The following is a 24,675-nucleotide window of genomic DNA, read 5'->3' on the forward strand; positions in this document are numbered from 1 at the left end:
GGTGTTGAGAGGCAGAGACTCTGGGAGGTGGTGGGGTTGTGAGGGTTCTGACCTCATGAGTGGATCGATCTGTTATGGGTTAATGTTATCAAGGGCGTAGCTTTTTCTTTTAAATTAAAAAAGTGGCATGCTTGCTGCCTTGCCATGGATGCCCTGCACCAAGTTGTGATAGCGCAGGAGTGCTCTCACCAGATGTCAGCACCCCGCTCTGGGCTTCCCCCTCCAGAACCGTGAACTAAATAAACCTCTTTCCTTTATAAACTTCACTGCCTCAGGTATCCTGTTATAGCAACCAAAACCAGACCACCATGATGTCCTCCTTAGGTATCATAAAAATCTATTTGGTCTTTGGTCACAGTTCCTGGCATAATGACCCTAACACTCTTGGTATGGACATTCATAGGGCTGAAACAAAAATCTTAACATAACACGACAGAAGGCTGGATGTGCCAAAGGGACTGCCTGAGGGGTCCCTAATTATTAAAGGACCCAGATAAATGTGATATTCATGTTTATAGATTTTAAAAATCATAAAGCAGAAATTTTAGTGTGAAACTTTCCTGGAGTCACTGGGAGCAAGTCAGGTAGATTTGACAAAAGAAAGAATGACAGATGGGCCAACGTCCCGGCTCACCCTGCCACAGCAGACTCAGGATCTGGGGGGTCAGGGGATGGAGCCGGTCCAGGCCTCTTGCTGCAGCAGGGCTTTAGCTAGACCAGGAGACAGAGAGGGAGGCAGGGGCCAGGGTGGAGCTCAGGGACAGGGCATTTAGGAGACCCTGGTTATACCCCCAGCTCCAGGGGGAGAAAGTTGATTGGAAATGTAGAGTTGATTGCTGGGTGCCACGGCCTGAATGGATCCTACCCACATTCCCATGCTGAAATCCTGGTTCTAAAGTGTCAGTAACAGGTGGGGCCAGGGCCGGGGCCGGGGCCGGGGCCGGGGCCGGGCAGTAGGGCACTTGTTTGGCACGTGTGAGGCACCGAGTTCGATTCTCAGCACCACATATAAATAAATAAAATAAAGATCTATTAACAATTTTTAAAAAAGAGGTGGGGCCTCTGGGAGGTGAGCAGCTCTTAAGGGGGGAGCCCCCGTGAACGGGTTGGTGCTCTGATAAGAGGCCTAAGGGAACTCTCGTGGGAACATGGCAAGAAGGAAGCCATCTTTGAAGGAGGCAGGTCCTCACCAGACACTGATTTGATCTTGGATATCCAGCCTCCACTGTTTTGTCTATAAGCCCCTGGTCTACGGTATTTTGTTATAGCTGCCCACACACCTTAAGACTGGAGAATTGGGGGACAAGTTTAGGTGAAAATTGGAATATCAAGGCTGCTTCATTGAAGAGGCCGGGCCTCCTGTAGCTGAACGTTATGGGCGTGGTCGTTATGTTGATGGGGGACGCTTCCCCAGTCCACTAGTATAAAACCGGGACCCAGGGCTGAGGGTGGACCTGGCATGCACAGGGCCCGGGTTCCACCACCAGCATCAAGAGAAAAACAACCTCGACCTAGCAATGAAGTCCCCGTGGAGGCCACGCGACAGCACGTCACACATGTGAACATCCTAAACCTGAAATCCACACAGCTCTGGTCCCAACCCTCCACAGAGGACATATCCAACCTGTCACCTGTGGAGGTCCCCAGGCTCAGTGGGACCTGAACAAGACCTCCCAGTTGTCCACTTCCACAGAAAACAAGAACCCCAGATGCAAACGTTTTACTTCCTAAACATTAAACAAGGTCATCACAAACACCAAGACAGCCGAGCCGCTGACAGGGCCTGTAAAGTGCTCAAGTGTCTGACGCCAGTTCACGTCACTGTGAACCCCACCCCAAGAAAGAGGCACAAAGTGGGTCTTCTTCCCAACTCCCGGAAGGAAGGGCTTGGCTTGGGTTAGGGGACAGGCCTGCGTGGGATTCACTGGGCATGTGGCTTGTTGTCCCCGGAGAGGACCGTGCTTCTCGGCTCTCCCCGAGGGTTCCCGAAGGTGCCATCTGCATTGAAGTACCACTGGCTGGGGGTCCCCAGGCCTTGGGCCTCTTCCCAGACCTCCTGGTTTATCAATGCTGCCTCTTTACTCGCCTCAGCAGAAAGTTCCAGCACCTGGGAGAAGATCCTGTGAATACAAGAGAATGAATGGAGACGTTTCCCCCCTATGGCCACCACCTAAAAGAAACGAGAACCTCGGAGACGAACGAGGGGCGGCAACGTGGGACCCCAGCGCAGCCCAGGCAGGCCTGAGGAGAGCCAGAGCTCAGCAAAGCCTGGCAGCCCTCAGCGCCACGGGGAGCTGAGCCAGGAACTCGGGTTGCCAGAAGCCCCGCTTTACCCTGTGACATGGGACAGCACTTGCTAAGAACCTGCACACGCCCTCCACAGTCGTGGGACTGTCTCTGGATGACGCAGGAGAGCTGGTACAACGTGCGTGCCTGAACAGTTGTTCTACTGTGTGATTTAGGAAACCGTGACTCAAGTCTGTGCATGTTCTGTGCGCATGCAGTTGTTTAAAGAATATTTCAACCTGTGGTTGGTTAAATCTGCAGACGTGGGACTCAAGGACAGAGGGCCACCGGCACCTGGGAAGAATCAACACTGTGTCAGGCGCAGTCCTAGGAGCGGGTGGTACAGCCATGAACAGAACAGAGTCCCGGCCCTCAGGCCACCGGTGATACTAGACCTGCACATTTAACCTTCTACCTGGGACCCTCACCCTCCGTAAACCTTTGGTGTACCCCCTGATTTTGTCCTAGGGCCACACATGGGAGAGAGAAGTGCCACAGAGGTGACAGCTGTTTCTTATGCATCCCTTCAAACATTCTAGGCATCTCAGGAACTGTACGTACGATTGTAAAGGAAGAGGAAACAAGGTTCTTTTTGTCTTGTTCTGCGGTGCTGAGGAGGGAACCCAGGACTCGCTCGTGCTAGGCAAGCGCTCTGCCCCTGAGCCCCAGCTCCAGCCCCAGTCCCAGCCCCAGCCCCTTCTATTTTATTTTGAGACAGGGTCTTGCTCAGTTGCCAGGTTGGCCTTGAACCTGCAACGCTCCCACCTCAACCTCCCCAGTACCTGAGATTACAGGTACGGGCCACTGCGCCAGGGGAACAGGTTCTTTTCTGGAAGAACCCATGGCTGGAAGGGTGACCAAAGGTCCTTAGCGAGGCTGCTGTACCCTGTGGGATGCGGGGCTGGCGCCCCAAGGCCACGTGCTCTGCACAGGCGGCCGGCTGCTCCGCTGGGCCTGGGCCTTTTCTGTGGTGTTTATAGCTCAGCAGGAAGTTGGGAAAGCACCCTCCAGAGACGGGAGCAGACCAGGGCAGCGCTTGGCCCAGGTGCTCAAGGCCCTGCTCCTGCCCCAGCACAGCAGAGAACAAAGACCAGAACTCAAAGTGAGCGGGGCTGGTCCAAGGTCACCTGAATGCTGCACACGGATGTGACACCCTTCCCATCTGGCTGCTTGGGACTTATAGGGACTCTTGAGAGGTGGGTCTCAATTCTTCTGTGGTCCCCCTCCCTGCCTTGCTGGTCCCTGGTGCTGTCACTCTAGTCCCCATCTGTGACATCTGTGACCCCTTTGCACCCGTCATCCTGTTCTCAGAACTGACTTGAGCTAGAAAATGAACTCCAGGCTCCTGGACAGACAGGTGCCCACAGGGGATGACAGCGGCACCTGCTGGCCGCTCCCCTCCCGCAGAGGCCTGGGAGGCTGCCCCGGCCCCAGCCCTGCTCCCCTCCTGCCCTGGGGGCCCAGCAGTACCTCCGCAGCTCCAGGTCTTTGCTGGAGGTGGCATCCCTGAGCTCGCGCAGCAGGGCCAGCACCTGCTCGTTCTCCTCAGCACTGCCGACACCGAGTTCCCCCAGGAGACGGTGGGTGGTCTCCAGGTCACAATGCAGAGCATCTGGAGGGGACGGGGCTGTCAGCGGGGGATCAAGGGACGGGCACATTGAGTGTGGGTGGCTTTCCTCAGTGCACTGTGAGGCTGGGGCCATCACCGCGACACGCTGAGGGGCTGCGGGAGGGAGGAAGACAGCTGCGCCCCTGCCTGGACGACCCACAAGGCAGGTGTCAGAAACTGGGTCCCGAGGCAGGGGTGCTGCGAGGTGAGGAGGCCCGGGGACCTCGTAACAGCGCCCACTGCAGAGGGGCTTCAGGGTACGGCCAGTCTGATCCCGGGTCCCCCCACCCACCCTCTGCTCTTCCACCAGGAGACCAGAAAGCCCGCGCGGGATGCGCCCCTTGGTACTGGACGTCCCTGCATCCAGAACCACAAACCAGTGTATACACTGGTTCATCATAAGTGACCCCAGCACCGTCACAGCAGAAGCACGTGGACTAAGCCAGCCTGGGGTCGCGTGGCCAAGGTCGTGGGACAGGCATGTCCACCATGTGAGCGGTCACTGCAACACCACTGTGGTGCCCCACAGAGACCACTGCAGCCCGTGACAAAGCTGTCCGTGAGACGGCTGTGTCTGGCATCCTCTGGCCAGGCCCAGGCCACTTACTATTAGCCCTCTGTCCCTCTTCCCTGTCCTCAGCACCTCTGTAAGCATGAGCAAGGGACGCCTGTGGCCGTGGAGCACATGCCACCTGTGCTGAGACGGCACGTCACAGGCAGGCCAGGTTCACTGCAGGACACGTTCTGGGAAGCTTCCAAGAGCCTTATAATTGCACGTCCTCTTCTGCTTCCTGTTGTGGACTGAACCATGTCCTCCAAACAGGATGCTCAAGTCCTAAGCTCAGGGACCATGAAGTGACCTTAACTGGACACTGGATCCTTGTGGATGTCACTGAGTAGAGATGAGGTCAGCAGGCGGGCTCCAAACAATGACCAGGGACCTCCCGGAGGGGGAGGTTCAGTTAGAGACACTCAGGAGAAGCCACGTGAAGCTGGAGGCAGAGACTGCAGTGTCATGGCCACAGGAAAGGGGCGCTGGGGGTTGCCACCAACATCAGAAGCCAGGAGAGAGGCCTGGAACAGATGCCCCCCAAGTCTCTAGAAGGAACCAGTCCTGCCAACACCTGGATTTCAGACTCTGGCCTCCAGGACTGAGGGAACACACTTCCTTTGTGTTAAGCCACCCAGGTCTGCGGTCATTTGTTCCAGCAGCTACAGAAAACCCGTAGTCCCTGCTCCAATGCCTGGTGACCACTTAAGGCACATGTCAGAGATGGAGCCAAGAATGACAGTGTGGGGTGACCAACCATAAAACAGAACCCCAGGCACTGATTCTCAACCAGGAAGGGAGGGCTAAGTCACATGCGGCTGTAGAATGGGCATGTGACCCATGTGTTCTTCCTACAAAGAGAAACGCTCATGAGAATTGGGACGGTGGCACTCGCCTATAATCCCAGTGGCGCAGGAGGCTGAGGCAGGAGGATCACAAGCTTAAGGCCAGCCTCAGCAACTTAGTGAGACCCTGTCTCAGAATAAAAAAGTAAAAAGGCCGGGGATGCGGCTCAGTAGTAAGGCGCCTCTGGGCTCAATCCCCAGGAAGCCCCTCCATAAACAAAGGAAGAAGAAAAAAGAAACGCTCACAAGATGGGGAGAGAACGCAGCCTGTGTACGTACAGACACGCACGCAGCAAGTGAGCGGGTCACAAGTCTCAGGATGCATGACAAACCCATATGTCCCAGGGGCACCTGTATTCCAGCTACTCCAGAGGCTGAGGGGGGACGCTTGAGCTCCAGGTCGAGGCCAGCCTGGGCAACGCAGCCCAGTGAGAACCATGAAGGCTGGGGTGGAGCTCGGCGGTACTCGCTTGCCCACCATGCACCCTGGGTCCCATCCCTGGCACCAAACAAGAGTTATACCACAGAAAAGGCTGGGGAGAGCAAGCCACCAGGCAGGTGCTCTCAGTCCCGGGGAAGCCCTCCTCCTTGACTTTAGGGAGGTGGAGGGGCGCGTCCTGGGCCCCTGCAATACGCCTGGACGGACACCTGACCCACCGCAGGTCTCACCCTGCCCTGCACCTTCCAGGCTCGCCAAGGCCTTCAGACAGAAGGAGGCCCCGTGCAGGAAAGGAACTGGTGACTTTGTCCATCTCCCCTCCTACTGCCAAGGCACATTTTTAGGGACCCAGGCTCAGGGGACGCGGCTGCCCTGTGGACACCTCTCAGAAGGAATGGAGGTCCCCATGGACCCCACAGCCCTGGGCTCCAATCCCAGCCCAGTGGCCTGTGCAGGCCGAGACCCTGGAGGAAGCACAGCCTCGCTGGCCCCCAGGGCCCTGTCATTCCATGGCGAGAGGGTGCCCGTCACACTGGCACCAGAGGGCAAAGGTTGCGGGCACACGGGAAGCACTGCCATGCTGGGGTGGGCCTCCCCACTGCTCCCCCCACGTGGCGCCATTTCCTACCCAAGAGCTGGTGCCCGTCTCCCTCCAGGTGGATGGACTTCAGGGGCAGCTCGTGCCTCGTGGTGTCCAGGGCTGTGGCGAACGTCCTGTACTGCTCCTTAAAGCGCTCACACACCGCCTCAAAGGGGCTGAGCAGCTCCATCTGCAGGAGGAGGGAGAGGGCTGTGAGGAGGCCCTGGGACATCAGTGTGGAGTGGTTTTCCTTTTTTTTTTTTTTTTGCTGGGATGGAGCCCAGGGCGTCGGGCCAGCTAAGCGCGTGCTCCACCACCGAGCCACCCCTCCCGTCCTCGGGCACCACAGTGCAAGCCTGAGATGCAGCCCCGTCCTTCCACCAACCCCTAGGGGTCCTGGTACCCAGGAAGCCTCTGAGGATGCAGCAGGCTCCCCCTCACTCTCTACGGCCAGGGGGCACCAGCAGATCCAAGGAGGCCTGGGCTCTTCACACAAAACCACGTCCACCATTCTCTGTGTCCCAGACCAAAGGCTCGACTGGGATCACAGACCACTCAGCCCCAAACACCCGGACCGCCCAGCCCTGGCGCTCAGCCCGCTTCCCCGCGCACACAGGCCAGGTCCTCTCTGGGCTGCGAGACGGTGTGTCTGTGCACGAAGGCTTCATAAGGACAGGAACCAGTGTGTGCTCAGCCCCAGGACCTGGCTGCAGGGTGCTCACAGGCACACACTGGTGTTACGAGCTCAACTATGTCCTCCCAATTCGTATCTGAAGTCCTAACTTCCAGGATCTCGAGACGTGACCTCATTGGGAGAGAGGGTCTTTAAAAAAGTGATGCTCCCCAAGAAGGTCAGCAGGTGGGCCCCAATCCAACATGACTGGGTCCCCCAAAAGGGGAAATTTGGATACAGGGAGGACACATGAAAAGACAGCTCAGCCAGAGACAGAGGCCGGCACAGACCCTCCCTCACGGCCCCGGGCAGAGCTGCCCTGCCAGCACCCGGCTCCCAGCCTTTGGTCTCCAGACCAGAAAAGAACAGCGCTCAGCTGTCAGGCCACCACAGAGACTCACGCTGGGTGAGGCCTCCTGTCCTGGGTCTGGCTCTGGGTTCCCAGGGTTGGCTGTGTCCTTCCCTGGCACGGACACCTTTGTCCCGGTGCTGACCACACAGCATGGAGAGAGAGTGTCTCCTGCCAGCACCCTGACCCTGCAGGGTGGGCCAGAGCATGTGCTCCTCTAGTCACACAAGACTGGCCGGTGCCCAAGGACTGTGCACTGGTGGGGAAGGGACGGGTCCCTCACTGGCCCTTGCTCCATGTTATAACCTTGTCCTCTGGTCCAGTCCTGTACCCTGCCATCAGAGGCCAGTCCCGCCAGAGGGAGCAAGCAGGGACATGTCCAGTGAGTGCTCCCTCACGCACCAGTGTTCCCAGTGAGATGACCCCACCGGGAACCCTCTGCTCGGAGCCGTGGTCACCACATGTCACTCACACCTGACCTGGGCGTCGAGGGTCTCGGCCAGCTCCCGGGTCCTCTGACAGAGGAAGAGCCTGCGCCGCAGCCCGTGGGCCTGCTCCTGCAGGGCCGCCGCCTCTCTGCACACGAGTACCAAGTTCTTCTCCGCCTCCTCCTCAAACTCAGCAAGACTGTTCTCCATCTGTTCAGTGGAAACAGGAGCTCAGGCCGGGGACCCCTGCTGTAGTTTATGGAGGTCCCCGTGCACACGTCACGTGGGAACAGGTTGTCACCTTCAGCGTCAGCAGGCTCAGCAGTAACGTCTGGGATTCCATCATCTCCATCACTTCTGTTGGCTCCTTGAGAAAAAGACCAAGACCCTTTTGAATCCCAAGAAATTAAAGCCAGCTCGCTTCCCTCGAGCAGAACCCAAACCTACAAGCACTTTTTTTATTTTATAAAGTATTTTGTGTTAGTTGTAGGTGGTCACAATACCTTTATTCTATTTTCATGTGGTGCTGAGGATGGAACCCAGGGCCCTGGCCGGGCTAGGTGAGTGCTCTACTGTTGAGCCACAACCCCAGCCCCCCTACAGGCACTTTCTCCATTAAAAAAAATAGTTTTCTTTTGTGGGGTTGGGGACGGAACCCAGGGCCCTCATGTGCTCAACAAGTAATCTGCCACTGAGCCACATCCCAAGACTTTTTTTTTTTATTTTGAGGCAGGGTCTTACTAAGTTGCTGAGGCCGGTTTGAATCTGTGACCTTCCTGCTTCGGTCTCTGGGGGGCTGGGCTTACAGGTGTGCACCATTTATTTAGTCTCTGGGAGTTGTGCTCGAGAGAAGGAAGAGAGAGGGCTGGCGGCCTCCCAAAGCCAGGAGATGGAGAGGGAATAGCCAGGCAGTAAGGGGAGGGCCACGGACCAGGCACTAAACCAGAACTCCTGCCCAAACTCCCATCCAGGCCCTACAGAGACCATGGCCCAGCCGTCCTCCCACCAGGAGACAGCGCCTGGCCTCTACCCTTGCCTAGCACTGCCCTAGCGCAGAGAAGGAGCCAATACTTTTGTGTGGGGGACAGAGCTGGGGATGGAACCCAGGGTCCTGCATATTGGGCGAGTGCTCTACCCCTGAGCTGCACCCCTGGAGCTGCACTCTTGCTTCCAAATACCCATAAATGCAACCTCTGCGATGGACCTAAGAACGTCTGTGGTCTTGTTTTGCTCTTGCACCCCTGGGCCTCGGGCAGCAGCTGCAGCAGGGCCGGCACTAAGTCAGAGGGCGCGACCTGCTGGCAGCTGCTCTTTCACCTTGGACACTAACCGGGTTCTTTTTCCGCGGGGCAATAAATGACGTCGACTCGGTTTTCTTTGCCACGGTCTTTTCCAGCTGTGGAGTCCTCCTGACCATGCTCCTGTCTGAGACAAAGAGGGGTCTTGGAAGCTGAGCAGCACAGCTCACCCCACCACCCTCTGTAAGCTGGAAATGCACTGAATCCGCCTCCCCCGCAGCCCAGCTGAGCCACACGGCACACTGCGGCAGAGGTGTCCCCTGTGGTCCTGGCACTGACTGGAAGCTGTGTCCTGCTGCCCAGCATCACAGAAGACTGAACTGCACATCACGTACCCCAAGAGAAGATCCAGATTCAATGTGTACTGGCACCATCATGAACTTGAGAAATCCTAAACCGAACCACAATGCGGGGGCCATCTCTACTTTGGAAGCCCCACTAAGACCCACAACAACCCAGCAGGGACAGAGGAGGTGAAATGAACCATTTACCATTAATGGCGGAGAGATCCAGGTCAGGCGGGGCCGTGCCATGCCCTTCCAGCAGCGTGGACTGCAGGTCTCCCTTCACGGTTCCACTGCCATCTGCGGTCCAAACAGGAACCCCCAAGTCAGCACCAGGGGCAGCGAGACACTCAACGTTTACGTCAGGGAACGTTGGCAACCTGTTGTACGATACCACTTGCTTCCAAAATACCCAGCTTCTGCCTAGTGTAGGAAAGGCTGATGTACAGCGGAAATTCCCAGCCCACCTGAATACGTGTTTTAAACACAGGCTGAGATCCCTTATCTGAAATGGCTGGGACAGGAAGTGTTTAAGATTTGGAATTTGGGAACATTTGCGTATACAAAATGAGATATCTTGGGCCTGGGACCCAAGTCTAAATGCAAAACTGGTTGATGTTTCCTATGCACCTTAGACATACAGGCCAAAGGTAACTTTGCACAATATTTTAAAAAATAATCTTGGGCATGAAAGAGTTTCACAGTGCAGAATTTTCCCATTGTGGTGTCACACTGGTACACAAAAAGTGTCGGATCTCAGACTAGGGACTGCTCAACCTGTAATCTAGAAGAGACGTTCTTTATTACAAAAAGATGCAAAGAAGCCCTTCCACTCGGTGTGCAAGATGCTCAAGATGTGACAGTGTCATCATCGGGCCGCCTCCTGCCCTCGCCATCCTTCCTCTGCAGCTTCTGGACCGTTCATTTTCCCGGGAGTCCCTTCGTCTTTTTTAGCCTGGATTTAAAATGGCCAAACTGGGCTTCCCCGGGCTGAGAGCAGCGGTGCTGTCCAGCATGCTGCAATCACTCAGGGCTCGGGACACTGTGAGCGCCAACAGACGGTCTGAGCAACACACCGTCAGCTTGGAACTGAGCAGGAGGCCATTCATTGAGCCACACAGCTGAGAAACCGGATGCGACATCGAGGAGAGGAGAGCCCAGTGGTGTGGGTTCAGGCTGCTGCGTCTGGGCTCATGCTGAGGCCTGACCCCAGGGGACAGCGCTGAGGCGGTGGGGCTTTAGGAGGACTGATTTCTGGACTCGTCCTCATGAGAAGGGCTGACATAAAGCAGGTCACCACTGTGTCCTCTCCCTCTCCTCCACCTCCCACCATGCGTGGAGCAGCATGGGGCCCTCACCTGAAGCCAGGCCATGCTCTTGGACTTCTGGAACTGTGGGTCAAATCAACCTCGTTTTTAAAAAATGATGAATTACCCAGGCTCAGGAATCCTGTTACATCAACAAAAAATGGACTAGCACCATCCAGCCTGGTCCTTGCTCTGCAATTTTTATAATGAATACACGTCACATCCACAATCAGAAAAACTAGAAACTGCTCCTTTTGTTTGGTGGCAGCTTCTAGGAGATGACAGGAGAGTCCCTCACTGCTTCCAGCACAGGAGGATGAGGCTCCCCATCCTGTATGCCCCCAAGAGTGCCGGTGGGGACACGGATGTGTACTCAGGAGCCATCGCTGCAGGAAGAGCCTCGATGGCAGAACAGCTCTTCTTTGGGGCCACACAGGAAGGAAGTGGCCTCCCTGCCTCCCTGCCACCCCTCCTTACCTCCCTGCGTGCCCCTAACCTGTCCTTGATCAAACGCTGCCTGGCTCCTTCTTCAGTGCTTCCCAGAAAGAACGGGAGCCTCCACACTGCATGCTTCAAAACAAAATCCCCCACCGTGCCCCCAGCCCCGAGGCCCAGGGTGTGTCCCACCTTTGCTCTTCTGGAGCAGGGTGGCTTTCCTTCCACCTTCAGGCACCTTCCCGCTGGCTTTCAATGCATCTGCTGCAGGAGCCTGTTCCAAGAACATGTGACATTCAGAGGAGGAGACCGGGCTGGAGGTGTGGCTCAGGGGTACAGCATGGGGTTTGACCCCCAGCACCACGAAACACAAAAGAAACAAACAAAAGGACAAGACCCTTTCCCTCCTGAGAGGGAGCCCTGGAAACACCTGAACTGGTACCTGCTCTTTTTTGAGGTGAAAGAGAGATTTAGGAGTTTTGAAATTTTATCTTTATATACAGGATGTACAAATTTTGTCAAAATGGGGACACTCACATGCACAGCACATGGTTTGCACATTATATCTTTGGTATGGCAGGTGACAGGGGATGGATTTTTTCTGTATACTTTTCAGTATTTGCTTGTTTTCTGGTGAGAACATATTACTTGGTCTTTAAAAAAAAAGTTTTTATGCAGGTATTAATCTTCAGAATTACCAAAAATAAGCATGCAATTTACCCAGTGCTGCTCTTATAATCCTAATGACAAAAAGCAAAACAAAACCACAAACAAACAAACAAAAACACAACACACAAACCTTCTACAGGGCTAGAGAAACCAGGTGAGGCAGCGCGTGCCCATACCCACAGCCACTTGGAAGTCACGGCCAGGCTGGGTGACGTGGCGGCCCGTCTCCAAATGGAAAATAAAGGGCAGGGAAGCTGCTCAGTGTAAAGCACCGAGGGGCTCAGTCCAGTGCCGCCCAGAACAGACAACAAAAGCAACAAAGAAAGAAACCCAAAACAAACAGCCCCCCCAAGAGAAATTACAGACAAACAGGCTGGAAAAGAAGAAATAAGACTCACTTCTTTTCTCAGGAGGTACCGGGGCTTGAACTCAGGGACACTCGACCACTGAGCCCCACCCCAGCCCCATTTTGTATTTTATTTAGAGACAGGGTCTCACTGAGTTGCTTAGAGTCTCCCTGTTGCTGAGGCTGGCTTTGAACTCTCAATCCTCCCGCCTCGGTCTCCCGAGCTGCTGGGATGACAGGCGTGTGCCACCGTGCCCATCCTAAGACTTATTTCTTAAAGACATGATTCTTCACATAGAAACCCCCAAACTTCCTCAAAATCATGATCAAAACTAAGAAAGAAATGTACCAGGTGTGATGGTTCATTTTGTGTGTCCACTTGAACGGCCACGAGGTGCCAGGTTAAACATCACGGTTGAGTGTATCCTGGGTGTGGCCCCCCAACGTGAATGGCCACCGCCAGCCATCCTGAGGGCCTGAGCAGGGGCAGAAGGTGAACGGGAATTGGCCCCTCTGCTTCCTGCCCGTCTGACTGAGCTGGGACATCTCACCTCCTCCAGGCCCTGGACTAGGATTACACCACCCACACCCTTAATCCTCAGGCCTTTCATCCCACACCAGGTGACAACACCAGATTCCCTGGGTCTGGTGCTCGAAGACAGCAGCAGATCAAGGGACTTCTCAGGCTTTATCATTACATGAGAGATTTATTCATTTACTGTAATAAATCTCTATGTAATAAATACAAATACAAACACACATACATAAACATTTATATCTCCTGATTCTGTTTCTCTGGAGAACTCTAACACAGCAGGTTGCAGAACAGAGTTAATGTGAAAAATGGATCCTCTCTCTAAGCAAGGAACAAGTTTGGAATCTGAAGTTAAAAGTACCACATATCCATTCATGTCTGTGTCAAAGTGCATTCTACTGTCAAGAACAAAACCCCACGGGTAATAGCACTAAACACCAACAAATGTTTATATACAAACCCAATAAAAATGTGTAAGACCTAAACACTGGAAAGTACAAAGCACTATTAAAAAAAGTCCAAGAAGAGCTAAGTAAACAGAGAAGTTCGCCACGTCCACGGTCCGGAAGACTCCGTGCTATTCGGATGGCCTTCTCCCAACATTGATTCTGACGCCATAGTCAGAATTCTAGCCAGAGTTTTGCTGAGAAAATGAAAAACTTATTTTAAATGTTCCACAAAAAGGCAGAAAAACGAAACCATTTTGCAAAGAACAGAACGGGAGGTTTTAATCTACCTGATTTTAGTTAAGGACAAAGCTACTAAGCAGCCGCAGCAGTGGGGACTGCTGTAAGGAAAGACCACAGACTATCGAGAAAATGGAGCCCAGAAATGATGTGGACACAAATGGCACCTGATCACTCAAGAGATAAGAGCCTCGCTTTACACAGGAGGCTGAGGCAGGAGGATCGGGAGTTCAAAGCCAGCCTCCGCAACTTAGCAAGGCGCTAGGCAACTCAGTGAGACCCTGTCTCTAAATAAAATACAAAATAGGGCTGGGGATGGGGCTCTGTGGTCGAGCACCCCTGGGTTCAATCTCTAGTACCAAAAAAAAAGAGGTGATAAGACAATGGGGAAAGGAAAGTTATTTCAGCAGCTGCAGCTTGAACTGGACACCCACACACTAACAATGGGACTTTGATTCCCACATGGCAGGATACTACGGGAAAACTAAATCAAAATGTATCAGACCTAAATGTTAAACCCAAGACCATAAATACCTGCAAGAAAACTCAGGACACAACCTTTGGGTTGGCAGGGACTTCTTAGATAAGACATAAAGCACGACCCATAAAAGCAGAAACTGAGGCTGGCCTTCATTACAGTCCAGCCCTCTCCCTCCTCAAAGGCACTCAGGAGAGCGACAGGCGGTCGTGGACTGTGAGGATGGTCTCACCCTGCGTGAAGGGCTGATCACAGAAAGAACCCTTGCGACTCGGCAACATTTAGAAAACAGCCCGACTTTAAAACTGGCAAAAAGTTTGAAGAGACAAGTCACCAAAGATATAAGAATAAGGATTGGGGCTGAGACCCAGAGCAGAGCGCTTGCCTAGCACGTGTGAGGCACTGGGTTCGAACCTCAGCACCACATATAAACAAAAAACAATACAGGCATGCTGCACCTAAACTACAGAAAAGCAAATTAAAAAAAGATATAACAATGACCAATAAGCACATGAAAATATGCCTAGTATCAACTGCTACGGAAACGCACATCAAACCACAGTGAGACACCCTCCACACCCAGCAGGACTAAGATTTAAAAGAAAACACGACACCTCGATTATGTGCCTGGTGGGATGTAAAATGGTGCAGCTTTTGTAAAATTAAGCACACACGCCTCCAACGAGCCAGCCACCTTGCTCCTGGAAAAAATGAGAACACGTCCACCCAAACGCAGAGAGAGGTTTATACAGGCTAGACGTCCCTAACCCCCAAATCAAAAATCCAAAACGAGTGCCAACATGGTGCTCAGAATGTTTCAGGTTTCAGATTTTCTGATCATGGGGGTTCAACCCATAAAGCCTCTCCAAATATTCTAAAATGTGAAAACTCCAGAATCTGAAATACTTACGATCTCAAATAGTTCAGATAAGGGATACTCGGCCAGTAGTGGGTTTGCTCATGATCGCCAAAATGGAAAACTAGCGCCTCTGGACCAGCGAAGGTGGTCCCTCCACACAGCGGCACTGACACAGCCCTAAGAAGGAAGTGACCACCATCGCACACGACATGGAGGGTGGCGGGTGCACACCCGGGGGTCAGAAGCCAGAGGCCTAAGGCCGCCCGCCACGCCCACCACTGACCCGGCCTTCTGGAAATGGCTAACCGCAGGACCAGAAAGCAAGCCTGTGGCTGCCTGGGGACAGGAGAGCGGAGGCTCCCACAGGGCGAGGCTGGGGTGGGCTGCTTTCTCTGGACGGTGGAGAAGGTTCTGAGACTGCGTTATTAGGACCTGCAGAGCCTCATGCTGAGCAGGGGGAGGTGACTCTGCTAATTAAACTTTGATTTTAAAAATGGGAAGAAGAAGAAGAAAAAAAGAATGCTCTGGAAGCTCTAGATCGACACCACCCACAGACACACGGGGGCGCTGTAACAAAGTTTTCAAGGCAACATAGACTTGTGACTGTGGACTGTGGCCTTTGTTGAAAATCACTCCAAGGAGGGGAACCCCGAGTGACAAAGTTGCCTTTTTCCTCAAGCGACATCTCATGTCACATTCTTAGGAACCTGCCACCCACCATTCCACCCTGTGCAGAGCATGGGGCAGGTGGCAGAAATGAGTATTTAACTGAATTTTGTGCATCACAAACCGAGATTTAGAAAGCAGAGGAGCAACCCAGCTTGCCTTTCACCATTTCTTCGTAGGTTCCACTGAAACAGAGTGTGCAATCAGGTGATGTGCTGACTTTTCAGTGACCTCACACAAGCACGTTCATGTGTGGTTAAGCATCTTCCGTGCAGGTGTGAAGGCTTCACAGAGTGGCTACATGGTAGTTTGCTAAACTCCCCTCTAATAATGGGTAAGAGAAGCATGTCGCTCCTCCCATGGTTTTCCTCCAAAACACGGCAGGTCTTTTTAAAAAAAATGCTTAGCTAGGGCTGGGGTTGGAGCTCAGTGACAAAGCGCTTGCCTAGAATGTGTGAGGCACTGGTTTGATTCTCTGTACCACATAAAATAAAAAAATAAAATCTACAACTAAAAAAAAAAAATTTTTTTAAATGCTTAGTTATAAACCCAGGACTGCTTCAGAATCCTAAAAGTGATCCACAGTGAAAATAACGAATGGAAAATTTCAGAAATAATTCTCTTTTTAAAAAAAATTTTTTTTAGTTGGAGTCAGACACAATACCTTTATTTTATTTATTTATTTTTATGTGGTGCTGAGGATTGAACCCAGTGCCTTGCACGAGCTAGACAAGCACTCTACCACTAAGCCACAACCCCAGCTCTAGAAATAATTCTTTTTTTTAAATTTTTTTAATATTTATTTTTTAGTTCTCGGCGGACACAACATCTTTGTTGGTATGTGGTGCTGAGGATCGAACCCGGGCCGCACGCATGCGAGGCGAGCGCGCTACCGCTTGAGCCACATCCCCAGCCCCTCTAGAAATAATTCTTAAGTTTTAAAATTTTGTCCTGTTCCAAGTAGCATGATAAAATCCCACACCATCCTGCTTGGGATGTGAATCATCTGTCCGGTGTATCCACATAGTATACACTATCCACCTGTTAGTTACTTGTCACTTACTAACAATCTCAGTTTTCAGACTGATTGCTGCAGTATCACAGTACTTTTGTTCAAGTAACTCTTATTTTACTTAATACAGCCCTAACATGCGTGAGTAGTGTTGCAGAGAAGATACTGGGGCAGAAAGCAGGAAAGGACAGATGAATGCTGGTATTACCTGCAAAGCACTAGTGGTCTTGAAACTAGGGGTGACTAATGTACTGGATAGCAAGGCAAGAACAATTTTGTTTCAATCAAGATCATGGTTTTACAAAAGGAAATCTTAAAGCAACTGTTCACTCACAACAAAGACTCATAATTGTGTATGAAGGGGGTGGAGATCTCAGAGGCACCTAGACAAAGACCCCAAAATGCTTCCTTAAGGACCAGGTTGAGACTGGCTCACCTGACTTGACTCCAAATTCCAAGTGACTCAGAACTATAGTCAGAATGGGTTCAGACGTTGAACTGAATATTTTTTTTAATTGAATATTTTATTACCTTTTTACTTGTTTTTTTCTCATACTGCAAATATCGAGACTCGACCACTCTTCCACCTGTGGAGGACACACTGCTGATTTATAACGAAATCAACAAAGGACTGTGTAAACCCAACACATACCCAGTCTCCCACGTGATCAGCCCTCGCAGCTCAACAACAGGAAGAAGAGGAAGTACTCCTTCTGCTCCTCTCAGATCATGTCCTGCAACGTCCTCAAGCATAAATGGGACACCAACCACATGCAAGAACATTGATTGGACACATACTGTATGCAGGTCCTTGAGCTAAGGTGGAGCCACAGAGTTCTGGAGCCAGGATCCAAGAAGTTCAAGGAGAGGACTCTGCCCAAAAGCTAAAGCAGCAAGTGCACTCAAGTGGGGGAGGGGAAGGAAGAATGAATTTTCACTGAGGGCCTCCTCCATGTCCCATGGCTCAGTCCTGTGGATGTGTCCCTAAGAGTCCCTTTCCTTCTCTGGGTGCTACCACCCACTCACAGTACCCGGCTCACTTCCTCATACACCAAGCTCAGGACCCTCCCTGAGACACTCAGAGCCCAGGTCTTCTGCAGACATAGTAGAATCCCCTGGGAACGGCCCTGCAGCTTTCTCACTAGGTCTGTGCCTGCCACCCCATCAGCTCAGCTTAGACCGCCCGGGCCACCTTGCTCTTCTGCCCACAGCACCCACCACAGTCTCTGCATCTCATTAGGCTGCTGATGCTCCCTCCCGCCCTCTCTCCCCTCGGGCTCCCCGGGGGTAGGGATGTTTGACTGCTACACTCCACGCCAGGGGAGGAGCGGGTGCTCAGAAATACATCGAATGAATGAAGCTGCACTTTTCAGAGGTGCCTTCAGAGAGCAGTGATTTCCCTTTGTACTCAAGAGACCCTGGAGGGTGACAGCGCCAATATCACAAAGCCTGACAGTCTGACTGGGCGAGACTGTGACTTCAGCCACATCTTCATGCGACACTGGATTCTGCCACAGGGCCTGGGGTGGTAGCTGCAATCTCCAGAGGAAAGGAGGCATGCCCACGGTTAACGGGGAGCCCAGAGTCTATCTAGGAGCTGGGTAGTCACCAGGGTGCCGCCGAGGCGGCACGAGCGGTACTGTGAGCACAGCTTGGAGGACTGGGACAGGTGGGTGCCAGGGGCAATCCAAAACCATTCTCATGGTGCAGGCACCTAACTAACCATCAAGGCTAGATCCAGGTGGGATACAGGGACAGAACCAAGGCACACTGAGGGGCTGTCAGTGGACAGAGCAAGAGGCAGGGCCAAAGGACACTGCCAGTTCCCAGGAAGCAAGGCCATCCTGCATGGAGTCTTCGTAATACCTTCAGCAGTTCTGTTCAACTGGAAGGATCTAAGGCTCTGGCTGTCACAGACAGTGGGGACACAAGTTTCCTGTGCCCAGAAAACTGAAACAAACCGCTTGTTGTGGACAGTGGAGGCCTGATGGGAGCAACCTTACGTCGACAGGCAGGTCTGTGGAGAGGCCGTAGCGGAGCGCTTGCCTAGCATAGGCAGGCCCTGGGCTCTATCCCCAAGAGCAACACGGAGAAAAACCACCAAGCTCTCACACGACCCCGCCCACAGTTGGAACTAAAATTCAGTCGAAGCTCTCTGAAGAGCTGCTGCCACGTGGCACACACCGAGGAGGTCCTTACCTCCAACTCAGGAGACCCCAGGTCTACTGTCCACACTGGGCACTGCCAGGAGTCAACAGGGTGGGCGCTGGAAACAGTAAGGCCAGACGCACAGGTGGGCACTGGACACACGGGCATGTTTTCACAGTGCGAATGCAGACTGGCTCTAGACAAGGGCAACTCGGGCTGTCCACGCCCGTGTTATCAAGGGATGTATCCTGGACAAACCCCCGGGGATGCTCATGGCTAAAGCACCCCGATGACCAAAGTGACCACTGCAATGACCTCCCACACGTCCCAGCTGCAGTGCAGAGATAACTAGACTCAGAATCCCCTGAGTGTGACTGTGAGGAAGTGAAGCCACCGCCCCCTTTCTCCAGCCTGTTTTTTCCTCCCCCACCCAAAACACTTAATGAAACAACAAACCACTTTTTAGATGAACAGACCCTAATGGTGCTCACCCTGTGCTCTTTTTCCTTTTGGCTTGGCACCGCTAGTGGGGTTGGGACCGGCAGCGGAAGCCTTCCTGTAAGACAGGGGAAAGGTCTTGTTCATCTCGTGGCACAAGAAGCACAGAGGAGCCGGCAAGGAGCTTGCACCAGCTGGCAGCCAGGGTTTCCTGGGGACAGCCCAGTCCCTGTGCTGCCCAAGGACAATCTTAGTGAGGCTGGGCCACCTCAACAGGAAGCGAGGCAGTCACGGTCACATGGGCCTCATGGTGGAGCCAAATTCCTGGGCTGAGTAGAGAATGACAGGAGCTTTGGGGGAGAGAGGGAATTTTTGTTAAGTGTGAAGATCTCAAATTAGCCACGGGTTTACTCATTCCTCAGATGTTTATGTGCCTACTGTATGCTCCTGAAGATACTGTGCTGAACAAAATGCAGTTCCTTCCTGCAGAGGGACAATCTGTACCTTCCTTATGAGGCAGGTCCAGAGCGGGTAGAAGGGTATGAAAAGCAAAGACGGTTCATTTATGGCAGAGGACAATCTGAGATGACGATTCAGTAGAGCCTGGAGCAGGAAAGGAAGAAGGTGGACAGGGTATGAAGTCGGGGAGGTCAGAGTAGGGCCAGGCTGGAAGAGTTCTCAGTGTGGGGCTCGGGGTCTTGGACCTGTTCCTCTAAGTCAAGGAGGACAAGCTTTCTCTACAGGGCTGCACAGTAAACCCGTGCCTCTCTGTAGGCCTCGTGGTTGAACAGTCACGGACGGCAGAATGGAATGGGCGGGCTATTTCCAATAAAACTTTATTTACAGACGGAGGCATTTTATGTAATCTTCATGTGTCCCAAAATCTTCTTTTGATTATAAACAACTGTTTAAAAATGCAGAAATGATTCTTAGCTCACCAGCTATACAAAGAAGGGGCGCTCTGGCTCCCACCCGAGCCTGCAGAAGGTGGAGCCCTGCTGTGGGCCACAGGGAATTGGGATTGGGAGAGTTTGAAGCAGGAGCTGGACAATGTCGCGGGGATGTTGCATGAAGACCACTGGCAAGTAGCAGGAAAATGGTCTCTGAAGTTCTAGAAAGGACAGGGGCCCCTCTGCTGTCGCCCCCTCACTGTGCCCCAAGGCCAGTGTTATTAGTTGGCCTAGGGTGTAAAACACCACAAACTGGTGGCTTACACAACAGACTTTTTTTCTCAGAAGGTTGAGACCTGGGTGCTGGTGAGGCTGGTTTCCTCCACCGGCCTCTTGGTGCCCGAGTGGCTGCATGTGTGTGCTCACGAGGCCTCTCCTTCATGAGTGTGTGGAGAGTGTGACAGGAAGCACCCTAGTGCCTCTACCTATAAATACACTAATCCTACAGGATCCGACGACATTATAGACCACCACAACAGATGGAGTGCTATGGGCATGGTGGGAGGAAGCCAGGGATGCTGCTCAGCACCCTACATGCCCAGGATGAGCTCCGTCAGAACTGAGACCTGGCACCACATGTCCATAGTGCCCAAGTTGAGGGCCCCTGGAGTGACAATTGGAAACACAAGACTGAACACAGAAGGAAATCTTAGAAAGTGCTTCAAAACTCCTTTAAAGAAGTAAGAAAGCTGGCCTGGGGTTGTGGCTCAGTGGCAGAGCACTTGCCTTGCATGCGTGAGGCACTGGGTTCGATCCTCAGCACCACATAAAAATAAACAAATAACATAAGGGCATTCTGTCCATCTACAACTACAAAAAATAAAAATAGTAAGAAAGCCACAGTATTATTCAGCCCTAAAAATAAATGATACTTTTTAATAAGGATGAACCTTGAAAATATTATACTGAGTAAAAAGAAAAGTAGATACAAAGACCACGTAGGATATGATCCCCTTACATGACATGTCCAGAATTGGTAAAGCTCCAGTATTTGGGGCGGGGCAGGGAGAGTGACTGCTAATGGGGACCAGTTTCCTTTTGAAGTGATGGAGATTTTCAGAAACGCTAATCCAGGAGATGGCTTCACAGACTGTGAATGCGCTGTGGGGCGGTTCACTTCACGCTACTGCATCCCACCTCCACTTAAAACCAGAGTGAACAAAGCCTGATGCAATAGGAAAGAAGGGGCCTTGGGACAGGAATCGCTGACTAATCAGCTGAGCGGGTGCAGAAGAGTCGGGGATGGGCCAGAACCAGGAACCCAAACCAGCAACACTGGAGGAATCAGAGGGGACAGAGCCGAGTCCCTCCGGGGTCTAATCCAAGGCTCTGGATTATGGTCAATCTTCCAATTAAATAGGGCAAGGGGAGGTGGCGGCAACGTCCATGACTGCTCCCACTGGCCCATGTCATTTCAGTTTGTGCAGAGGACGATAAACATCAGCAGTGAGCGCAGGAGATGAGCACCGCCTCAGGAATTCGCCCATCGTCTATTAAGTGTGCGATCTCTTTCTTGTTCCCGCTGGGGGACCCTGGGCAAGCGACCTACCCTCCCTGAGTGTCTACTATATCCTCTATAAATGGGGAGCACAGAATAAAGAGGTTGGAAGGATGAAAGGAGATGTTTTAGTGGCCGCACAGCTCACAATGAAGGACCACACTGTTCCACGGGGCGTCTAAGCTTAGCCTTCAAGGCTGAATGGCGTCGTCAGCTGCATTTCGCAGAGAAGGAAAGTGAGGCACAGAGAGGTCAAGCCACTTGCCCCAGGGTCACCACGCATCAAAGCGGAGGGCGCGGGACTCGAACTCGTGGCCCTGCCCAGTGCCGAGTTCCCGACCGTGCGCAGAAGCCGCAAGTCTCCGGGGCCTCATGGGACTTGCACGGTTCCCACGGGTCGGATCTGGACTCGTTCCAAGGTTTCCCCTCACCAGCTCCGCTGCCCGTTAGCCCGGCGCTAGGCCAGGCCCGTCCCTCTGACTCCACAAATCCAGACCCGCGGCGCCTCAAACTCACCCGGCGCCGCGCCCCGAAGAATCCGCCATTTTCCCGCCTTCTACTCAAAGGCCAGTTCTCCAAGGCTGGGCCCGCCCCCGCGCCACGGGTTGGACCATCATGCGGAGTTGCAGGAGGGGTGGCCACGGGCCGGGACGAACTAGCCGAGCGCGAAGCCGAAGTCCCCTGCTCGCGAGCCTCCCTCTCCTCGCCTCGAACAGTCTCACCCTCCACCTCTGGGAGGCGGTGGCCGCGGCCGAAGGAAGGGGCGTGGTCTCCTGGCGCCCCGCCCGCAGGCGCGCTGGCGTCACGCCCCATCCCCGCCCCTCCGGAACCCGGAAGTGGGAGCGCGCGGGGGAGCGGCGGGCGCGGCGGGGCGGAGCGGCTGGAGAAGCGGCGGGCGGGCTGGCGGGTGTCCGGGCGGAGACCCGGCCCGGGACCGGCGGCGCGCGGCGGCCGAGGCCCAGGTGAGTTCCAGGCGGCTGTGGGTTGGGTGCTTAAGTTCGGAGAGTGCACGGGGAGCAGCCGCTGAGAAAAGGGACGGAGTTGAAGGCTAATGAGGGACGCGACGGTCGGGGTCGAGGGGGCGGGAACGAGGCTGGGGGTTGTGGAGAGGTTGCGGGGTTGGGTGGAAGCGAGACGAAGAAGGGAAAAGTAGATAGGGATGGAGCTGGTGAGGCAGCTTGTGGGCGTGTGTGGGGGGGTGAGTCTTGTGGCTTTGAGCAGCTTCTCCGAAGAGGACGTGGCTTAAGTGGTAATTGGGGGGTCGCAGGAAACGGGGCTGGGAGCGGGGGAAGACGAGGAGGCGGAGTTGAGAGGCCCAGATTGGGCGAGGGGGCAAGGCCGGTGCGGGAACAGCTGGGGTGCGGTCGCGGGGAAAGGGTACGGGACGGTCCTGGGGGCTTCTGCTCGCGACCCAAGTGCTAAAGGGTGTCTGAGACAGCGGCGCCTGGCACCCAGTGGGCGCTCAGTAAGTGTGAGAGGTTCTCAACCACTGGTGTGGCGGGCTGGCTATTGGGAAGGGAAGAGAAGTGGGGACTGTATGGGAAGAAAAAAGGAGAGAAGCCAGGGTAAGTCGAGGGAGGACCTGGGGAGGCGGGAAGGGGAGAGGAGGAAAAGGGCTAGACTAGTACTGTGTAGCCGTTGGAGTGCAGCCCCCTGGAGGTTTGGCCCCCCTTCCCCTCTTGATTGATCCCCTTTCTGACTTCACACCCAGCAGCTGGGTGATCTGGAGGGGAGTCCCAGCGCCTCTGGGTCTGTCTCACCACTCTCTTCTGTCTCACCACTCTCTTCTGAAGATAGGACTAGCCAGATTCTGGGGTCCCAGAGAGAGCAAACAAGGTGCCTTGGGGACGCAAAATGTGTTTCAGAAGTGAAGGTGCTTTTATGCAGGGGCATAAGCACTTCCTCCGAGCTGCATCCTCCTTGGACTTAAATGGGTAAAATGACATACAGGAAATCTTTCCCCCCGCAGGCTGTGAGCTCAAGGGTAGAGGCCCAGTAGCCGTGCACCCTCCCTTCTTTCCTGGGTGCCCCGTAGGCCAAGGTTCTTTAAGAGAAGGTCTCTCCATGATTCTTTGGGAGCTGGTAGAGACATTTAACTAGCAGCCTGAGAGTCCCCAGGGCATTTTTCTGGTCTTGGAGTCTCCAGAATCAAGGTGTCTAGAAGCAGCTAGAGGTGACCTGAGCAACTGGAAAGTTGTGTCCTGGGTCTGTCTCTGTCTATCTGCTCTGGCAAGTGCCTCCAGCTTTGTGGTTCTGATGGGCATTATCTGTGATCTAACAGAAGAGGGGCCAGGTTTACAGCTTACTTAAGAGATGCATCTGGATAGTTTGAATACAAAGAAAGCCTTAGATAACCTATTCCAGAATGTTCTGGCCTTTAGGGGAAAAGGCTTTCAGCCTTGCTTGCTCCAGGATGCACAGTGATAGCCCACAGCCTTGCCTCCTGGGGACATTGACTGTCGCTTTCTCTGGCTAAGACACCCCAATGAACAGGGCTGGATCTTCCCATCCCATGGCTGTACCTTTGCCTCCTCCCTGCACCAGGAGCCTGGCCCAGTGGGGTCTCATGGAGGAAGCAGTGTTATGGTCTGGTCTCAGGCAAGTCTCTTTCCCTGTTTCTTCACCTGCAAAATGAATGGATGGGCTTCCATCAGCATTTTTCAAAACCCAGCCCCTGTTATTAACTGTGGTGTCTCCTGAACACACCCTCCCTCAGATTTTATGCAGCCTCCATCTCTCAAATTCTCAAGACAATGATTTTACTTTTTTGTTCAGCTTCCTACTCTGCTCTTTTATGTTCACAAATGATTATTAATTGCTTTTTTCAACCTTTTTTATTGTTTGTTTATGCAGTGTTGGGGGTCAAACATAGGGCCTCATGTATGCTAGATGAGCACTCTACCACTGAGCTACACCCCCAGCCCTTGTCTTTCAAGTAGAAAATCAGTGTGTTTTTGCACAGTTTACCCATTCCCAAAGGTTTGGACCTAACCATCCAGTTGGAAATCCCTGGGAAAGACCCTCCCTCAAGTTCAACTTGGTGACTATAAATCGGGTGGGGACTTGGGAATCTCCCCATAAGTCTGTAGGATCTGTTTTCTTTCCCCAGTAGGGACTCGTTAACTTGGTGCTTCCCTTTGCTCATCTCTCCCAGGTTGTGTGTGTTGGGTCCAGAATTCAGTTAAGCAAGAGTTGGTTGTGCCAGGTACTTGACTGACACCCAAGGACAGCAATGAACCCTCATTTACTGGAGGAGGGCCATTTAGTGTCTCCCACATAGAAAGAGTGGAGTTCAGATCAGGTGGTC

The 24,675-nt window shown here is 53.3% G+C and overlaps 2 protein-coding genes across 12 annotated transcripts in view; one reads left to right on the forward strand and one right to left on the reverse strand.

Moving 5' to 3' along the window:
- Positions 1-1,703: 1,703 nt before the first annotated feature.
- Positions 1,704-22,110, reverse strand: HAUS8 (HAUS augmin like complex subunit 8). The gene is made up of 11 exons (XM_081288086.1): positions 21,885-22,110; positions 18,974-19,038; positions 16,866-16,921; positions 11,276-11,357; positions 9,549-9,641; positions 9,090-9,184; positions 8,061-8,126; positions 7,811-7,969; positions 6,358-6,499; positions 3,757-3,898; positions 1,704-2,120 (listed from the first exon to the last, which is right to left on the reverse strand). Exons 1-11 carry the CDS (start codon positions 21,911-21,913, stop codon positions 1,922-1,924), a joined length of 1,128 nt encoding a protein of 375 aa, XP_081144212.1. The 5' UTR covers positions 21,914-22,110; the 3' UTR covers positions 1,704-1,921.
- Positions 22,111-22,211: 101 nt separating this feature from the next.
- MYO9B (myosin IXB) overlaps positions 22,212-24,675 on the forward strand; it is a 96,157-nt gene continuing 93,693 nt past the window's right edge. For all 11 annotated transcript variants that reach the window (XM_081287919.1, XM_081287925.1, XM_081287924.1 and 8 more), the window contains exon 1: positions 22,212-22,330. The gene's annotated coding sequence lies outside the window, so the exon portion shown is untranslated. The remainder of the gene's footprint in view (positions 22,331-24,675) is intronic.

This window comes from Spermophilus citellus (assembly GCF_964194105.1).
Source record: "Spermophilus citellus genome assembly, chromosome: 3".
Classification (NCBI taxonomy): Eukaryota; Metazoa; Chordata; class Mammalia; order Rodentia; family Sciuridae; genus Spermophilus; species Spermophilus citellus.